Consider the following 7,251-nt stretch of genomic DNA (forward strand, 5'->3'; position numbering starts at 1 on the left):
CAAAAAAGCCAAATCACATAAACAAGAAGATTTATCTTTAGTTTACCGGTATTGAAATACCAAGGGCAAAACAGTCATTTCAGGTGAGTAAATCCATTTATGTCGTATACAAAGTGATCTTTAGTTTACCGGTATTGAAATACCAAGGGCAAAACAGTCATTTCAGGTGAGTAAATCCATTTATGTTGTATACAAAGTGATCACAATAATGACATCTTTCCTTCTACTTTTCTTTTTTTAATGTTCAAGCTTTACTCCTACTATTTACATTATACCGTCAATGTCAGGAATCGAACCCTGAACCTCTGGTCCAAAGACCAAATCCCCTTTACCATTCCACCAAAGTGGTGATGGCTACATCTTTCCTTCTACTGAAACTCTCTCTCTCTCACACACAGACGCATAGGCATTTGCTTTGCAAGTGCACAGTACTCCAACTCTTGAATCTTTCCCTATCTTCAAAGATTTCTACCCACCCTCTACTTTCTCCTTTGCTTTAGTTTGACCCCTTTCTAATTTTATTTCTAGGGTTTGTTCTTCACAACAGATTTTACAAATCTTGCAAAAAGATTTGTGGGTTTGCTTCATTTTGTTGTGTAAGGCCATAAAGATCAAGAATTTGGAACAATCAACAGCAAAAAGATCATCTTTTTACCAGGTTAGTTCATTTTCATTGCGTCTTTTGGATCTTGATTTATTAATGTGTTTCAAAATACTTTTTTTTTCAATTATTATTGATATTATCTATTGGTTATTGTATAGTTGAAATGGGTATTTTTGAATCTGGGAATATGATAAAAAAATTGCAACCTTTATTGCATCTCATGGGTTGGATTTATGCACCAGTTTCAGTTTTTGGTTTATGATTTTGATTATCTGCTTGATTTCTGAAAAAATAAATTCATTTTTTTGATTTTTTGATTTTTTGATTTTGCTTATTTAGGTTTGATTTCATGGAGTGATTGTCAGGCATGTTTTGGGAAATAATTTGTTTTTTTTTCAAACTTTACTAAATCTTGAAAAGTATTGCACTTTTCTCTGCCTAGGGTTCTTGATTTTGAAGGGTAATTTTGTAACTTCACATTGCTATGAACCCATTTGAGATTTGTTATCTTGAATCACAGGGATCAATTTTCAAATTCAAAATTATGCATTTAACAAGATTTGTTGTATTCGCCAAGAAAGCAGTCAAACTTTGACTATTTGAAATTTCAATCTTGTGATATTTTCTGTCAAAAATGGATGTTTAATGCCTTATTTTTGGGTCTTGGATTGCTGTAATTTAATGTGCTGGTCAATTTTTTTCTACGAAAGCAATTCGTATCGAATTTGGATGTTACAACATAACTTGTTTGACTGTTAAATAGCCAAATGTAGACTTTCAAAATATGGTATTTGAACACGGAAATCTTGTGGCCGTATTTCTGGGATTATATAGTTTAATACAGTATTTGGTTTTTAGTTTACAATAGGAAGTGGTTAATTAGTTAATTTTAAGTTAAGTTTCATTTCATTTGACCACAAAAAGTCAAAATTAGCAATTGAGTTCATACTTTGTGATACATTTTTTTTCTGATTTCAGTTTGTAGTTTAAACTTTAAAGACAATGGGGTGTTTAACAGTACTAAAAGGCAAAAAGAAAAAGTCAAACCCGAGCATTCACGTAAAACGGGTCAATCCTCAAGACCCAACACCAACCACATTACCCGAACCGACAACCCAAACCCGAGCTCTTCAATCCGCCCCACCAAGCTTCCGAACCCGGGTCAAACCGGTTCAACCAACCCAGTCAACCATCACGAGCCGCATGCGTGCGTTGTCTGCCCCGTCAACATTAGATGCAGCCGAGCAAGACACCCTCTCAACCGAATACGAAGGTAGTGGCGGTGGCGGCGGGGGTGGTGGCGGGGTGTCACCAGTCCCACAGCCGCTACCACTTCCAGCACCGCACACAGCCAGTTTGAAAACATTGGGAAGCTTTAAAGTCGGAAGCGGGAGCAGGCCGCTAGTCAACATTTCAGGTCCTCTGCCGTTGCCACCAACGGGAAACCACTTGCCATCAACGTTTCCGCCATCCGGAACGCTTAAAAATTTCTCGTTTGAAGAACTTGCGGCCGCGTGCCATAACTTTTCGCCTCAGAGATGCGTGTCGGAAGGTCTTTCGTCTGTTATGTATAAAGCTTCATTCGGGGAAGATGTTAATAAGAATCTTCAAGCGACCGTTACGAGTCTTCATCCTTCGTCTCAGGTAATTATTACTTTTACAGAACTAGTTTTAAGTAGAGAACTTCTAAGCACTTGTACAGTTGTACACAGTGCTGACCATATATATATTTTTTATGAAAAAAAAAAACAAATAACCGTTGATTGTGCGGTTACATAACTGCGTAACGTATCACAATTAATGCAGTAGATAAAAGTGTTGACGTGGTTCTCATTAGTTTTGGTTATTAAGGGTGTGAATGCTAAGATTTGGAGATTTAGACACGTAACGGTCGATTTGAAAAACTAGTTATTGGAATAAATGTCACCAGACCAACTTTCCCGGGCCTAAATTGAGGGGTGTTTGGATATGGTATTTGGATTTGATTATATGATTTTGACGATTTGAAGTCATTATAATAAGTTTTTAATGTTTAGATTAACATATTCCACTCTGATTCACTTTCACCTGATACCATAAAACTAATTATGTAAAGGAAATACGAGTCATTCTTTTACTTCCTTCTTTTAGGTTTTAACGTATTTCGATAGACTTAATATCTCGTTTTATCAATAATTTCTCTTTTTTCTTTTTACAAAAATGTATCATTTTTTCATCATTTTATCTATTATTCAGGGTTTGAAAGAATTCGTTAGTGAAGTGAACACACTAGCATCACTACAACACCCTTACCTTTGCAAGCTAATCGGGTTTCACGCACGTGAGGGATCTGATAAACGAATGCTGGTTTACGAGAGGCTTTTTCATGGAAGTTTGGACCGTCTTTTGTATGGGAGAACCGATGGCCCGCCTATTGATTGGAATGCTAGAATGAAAGTGGCACTTTGCGCGGCTCAAGGGCTCACGTTTTTGCACGAGGAAGGCCCGTTTCAGGTACTCGACGTCTTTGACTTTTTTTGTTATCATAATGTAGCATTATTAATGTTTGCTAAATGGTTTCTTTTTTTGTAGGCGATGTTTCATGAGTTTTCGACTGCTAATATACAAATTGATAAAGATTTTAGTGCGAAGCTTTCCGGATACGGTTGCATGACTCACATTCCCGAGACTGATATTCCTGAAAGCTCACCCGTAAGTTATTCAGATTTTTATAAACAGTTATCAGGTTAAATATGATTGCTAAGTTATTTTAAAACGGGGATTAGGTAATGCGTTGGCTTTTGGCACAGTTGGGTATGCTGTCTCAAAACACGTCCGTATATTTTTTTTTATAATTAATTTGTTTATTAATAGTCTAAACACATACAAATTTACAACAAAGAAATTCATGTCATTTTTTTATTTTTATTTTGGTATAAAATATCCAATCATAAAGTTTTATGACATAAAAACACATTTTAAAAGTGTTCATAAAATAAATGGGTTAGAACGGGTCAACCGGAACACAACCTGTTTAGCTTAACGCTTTTACTGGTTCGACCAGAAACTGGCCTGGACCCATGAATTAAAATTTGTGTCAAATGCGATTACTGATATTTAGTTTCAGTAATAATATAATATATCAATTATTAAAAACGTTTTTTCAGGCAATGGCGAATCTTTCGGTCGAGACACTCGAAAGGGGACTATTAACCCCTAAAAGCAACGTATGGAGTTTCGGTATCGTCCTTCTAGAACTTCTTACAGGTAGAAAAAACCTAGACAGCCGACACCCAAAAGAGGAAAGAAACTTAATAAAATGGAGCCGGCCGTTCTTAGCCGACGACAGTCGACTGTCACTAATAATGGACCCGCAACTTAAAGGGCGGTTTGCCGCACGAGCTGCCCGAACAATGGCGGACATTGCTCAAAGATGCCTTCAAAAAGACCCGTCTGAACGACCGACAATGCGAACTATAGTCGAACACCTCAGAATAATACAAGAAATGAAGTTCTCGTGTCGGTTCCCGTTACAAGAACCAGGCATGATCAGCCGAAAACACATGGCGAAGTCGTTAAGTTTGAACGGGATTATTTACCCCGCCCCGAGGTTGAGTTACTCGCCACCACCGCCGCCACGTTTGCCAGTGTTGCCGCCTACTTTGCCACCGCGGAATTGTGCAGCAAACCTTGCGATGGATGGCGGTGTGGACCGACAAGAGAGCCGGAGGTCGTCGGCGTCGGCTCGACGGTCGAGCGTAGAAGGGTTTTGAATGTTAATACAAAGATTATTATTTTTTAAAATTTTAATTTTTGATTATTTTGTTTTTGTTTGGTTGGTTTGAAGGTGGAAGATGTGATGTTTTGTTCAACGTAGGGAAGTTGAATTTGTTTTTGTTTTGTTTTGTTTTGTTTTGTTTTGTTTGTAGATATAAGAAGTGTTTTTGGACATATGATGCCAAAAGCTTATTTAAATTTATATATTAGAAGCAGTTTTCTTGTACCATTAAACAGTATCAACCAACTTCACTTTCAAAATTCTTTCAAGACCCGTTACGGTTACGGCCTTAAACGTGCTTTGATTCGGTTGTTTGCATCAAGGGGTCGAATTTGATTTTGGCTTTGATTTGTGTTGACTTAAATATTTCTGAAGATTTTTTTCGGTGGTTTTTTCTAGTTTGGGTTTCATTTGTTTGTTTGTTTATACTGTTATATATATATTTATAAGTGTAATTTTTTTATAACAATGTATATTAGTTGAAAGAAATATCTTTCGGTTATAAATACATGGTTTTAAACAATAGCTTATCCGATTACTCGTAACATACATAACAACATTTAACATCCTTGTACGTCCCATGTAAATACGAACATAGGAAGTATGTACAAGTGTACAACAACTATAATATTGTGGTTGTGGTTCAACCACATAATAAATTGGACAAGTCGGATTTCATTTGAAGTAGGGAAACTATTATTCTACGTTTGGACCCATTTGAAGAGCAACAGAAAGTCTTACATGAAAAAAACAAAATGCAAGTTCAACTTTTAAAAGTTAAAACAGCAAAATTAAGTATTTTTTTAAACCACCTAGAATATTGCTTTCTGCAAGTAAATAAACACCTGCGCGCACGCACATATATCATCTGATGAAATATGATTTTTTGAATAACGCTTAACGGTATAATATTTTGACCAACTCATATTTGACGGCGCAGCTTGTTGCACGCTTACCTTCATCTCTATTGTAATTGAATCCTAAATAAAAAAAAAGAACAACAAAAAATTCTTGCATTCATCAATGAGGGTTGAGACACGATCTTCCAATAGGGTATGCGATTGGAAATACCAATATTCGTTTTGTTGTCATCTTTAACCGGATTTAACCCAATTAAATATTTGGTGAAACTTTTAATTTCTAATTCTGGGCCAATTACTTGGTTGATGGAGGCAAAATATGGCGTGAGACCAAGGCCCTTGTTGAACGAAGCCCATTCTTGGGAAGGAAAACGGGCCTTTGTGAGGAAGAAACCAAGCCAATAATCAAGTCTGTTTGGATACCTTTACAAGTTTGAAAACCCATAACCCATAAAGCTGGTTAGGTTAATACCTAGATATAGGGATGTTCAAAACGGTTTGGGACTAGGAACCGGAACCGGTTCCTATATTCAAAACCCCCTTTTAAACCGGTTCCAGGCTCGAACCGGTTAGGGAACCGAACCGGTTCTCCCACCCTCGGACCCCTAACCTATCTAACCGGTTCTTACCGGTTCCTAAACCGGTTCCTACACTGTAACCGGTTCCAACCGGTTACAGTGTAAAATTTTTATTTTTTTTCGTTTTTCGTTTGCGATTTAGATTCTAAACTACGATTCGTATTTGTATAGCATGAAAAATAAACAAAACAATTAACATAAAATTCATTTTATTTACTTTAAGAAGTTAAAAAAAAAAGGTTACATGTTTTAAAATCTTCAAAAACAAACTAACAAGACATTAAACTTATAAATATAAAGTTGTGACATATTATTTCTAGAAAAGCCTTCTTGTTTGTCGTAATTATTGAGCGGCGACTTCTTCCTCGGAATTACTTGTAGAAATGCCTTCTTGTTCGTCGTGCACTCGAACATCAAGTGGTGTTTCATCTTCGAGAGTGGTTACGTGTTGAATACGATCGATTGAGTCCAAGTGATCCTTTAAGCAAATGCACATCTCCACCGACTCCGAATTTAGTCTTGTTCTTCTCACCGATATTACCCTGCCACTAAAAGAAAAAGCGGATTCCGAAGCTACCGTAGAAGCTTGGACGGTTAGTAAATCACGGGCCATGGTGGCAAGAATCGGAAACTCGGTTTCCTTTACCTTCCACCAAGCCAAAACATCAAAAGTGCCATATTCCTCTTCGGATCCGGTAGAGTAATCATTTGCACTATACCTTCCTAGTTCGCTTGAAGGGGTGTTACCCCTTTGTTTTTTAGCCGTTACGTTGCGAACGGTGTTCATAAGGCTAATCATGGGATCTCGTACTCTAGTAGCACTTGAACTTGATGAAGACCCCCCCGGCATAGGCATGTGTATGTTTGACCCATATTTATTTAAATAAAAGTCATACATAAATTTAAAATTCAAGTTAAAATAATTTTTTGCCTCTGTTGAAAAGTTTGGGTCAATTTCATGCATATCTAAGGCTGAAAAAATTTCGTCTATCACACTTTCAACCCCCGTAACATTTAACATTGGGTTTAAAGCGGCGGCGCAAGTAAAAACCGGTGGCAATTCAAGAAAGTATTTTTTTTAATTTAAACTTCATTGGTAATATGATGTTTGAAAACATTGGACTTTTATTTTCAAATTCTTTAAGATTGTTAACCATTAAAAATAACTCCGAAAGAACCAAGGGACTTGTCGGATAATACGTTCCCGATAGTTTCGTAGTTGATGTTTTAAAAACTTCAAGAAAAGTCGATAAGTCATTGATAATTTCCCATTTCTCATTTGAAAAGGGGATTGCCAAATCATTCTCGGCAAGACTAGAATGAAACATTTGTAAAGTTTCTCTTTGTTCCAAAGCACTTTGAAACATTATGCAAGTGGAATTCCATCGATGAGATACATCCCAATTAGCTCCCAAAGCTTTTCTTCCCGTATCTTTACAAAATTTTCTATAA

The 7,251-nt window shown here is 36.7% G+C and overlaps 1 protein-coding gene across 2 annotated transcripts; it reads left to right on the forward strand.

The window, feature by feature from the left end:
- The first annotated feature begins 537 nt into the window (after window positions 1–537).
- LOC143635741 (putative serine/threonine-protein kinase PBL11) lies at window positions 538–4,492 on the forward strand. Of its 2 annotated transcripts, none has more exons than XM_077103497.1 (5): window positions 538–658; window positions 1,590–2,248; window positions 2,840–3,097; window positions 3,176–3,295; window positions 3,751–4,492. In XM_077103497.1, exons 2-5 carry the CDS (start codon window positions 1,607–1,609, stop codon window positions 4,354–4,356), a joined length of 1,626 nt encoding a protein of 541 aa, XP_076959612.1. In that variant the 5' UTR covers window positions 538–658; window positions 1,590–1,606; the 3' UTR covers window positions 4,357–4,492. The 2 variants fall into 2 exon arrangements, with proteins under 2 accessions (XP_076959612.1, XP_076959613.1); XM_077103498.1 differs by lacking the exon at window positions 538–658 and adding an exon at window positions 1,310–1,497 and having other exon boundaries at window positions 1,583–2,248.
- The last annotated feature ends 2,759 nt before the right edge of the window (window positions 4,493–7,251 follow it).

This window comes from Bidens hawaiensis, unplaced genomic scaffold (assembly GCF_021521415.1).
Source record: "Bidens hawaiensis isolate Kalapana, Puna unplaced genomic scaffold, B.hawaiensis_p1.1 tig00007678_1, whole genome shotgun sequence".
Lineage (NCBI taxonomy): Eukaryota > Viridiplantae > Streptophyta > Magnoliopsida > Asterales > Asteraceae > Bidens > Bidens hawaiensis.

Excerpts from the sequence above, each read along its gene's own strand:
- LOC143635741 (XM_077103497.1), top strand. The coding sequence starts at position 1,607 with ATGGGGTGTTTAACAGTACTAAAAGGCAAAAAGAAAAAGTCAAACCCG. Across the intron at positions 2,249-2,839 it reads GTCTTCATCCTTCGTCTCAG|GGTTTGAAAGAATTCGTTAG; the intron begins GTAATTATTACT and ends TCTATTATTCAG. Across the intron at positions 3,296-3,750 it reads ATATTCCTGAAAGCTCACCC|GCAATGGCGAATCTTTCGGT; the intron begins GTAAGTTATTCA and ends ACGTTTTTTCAG.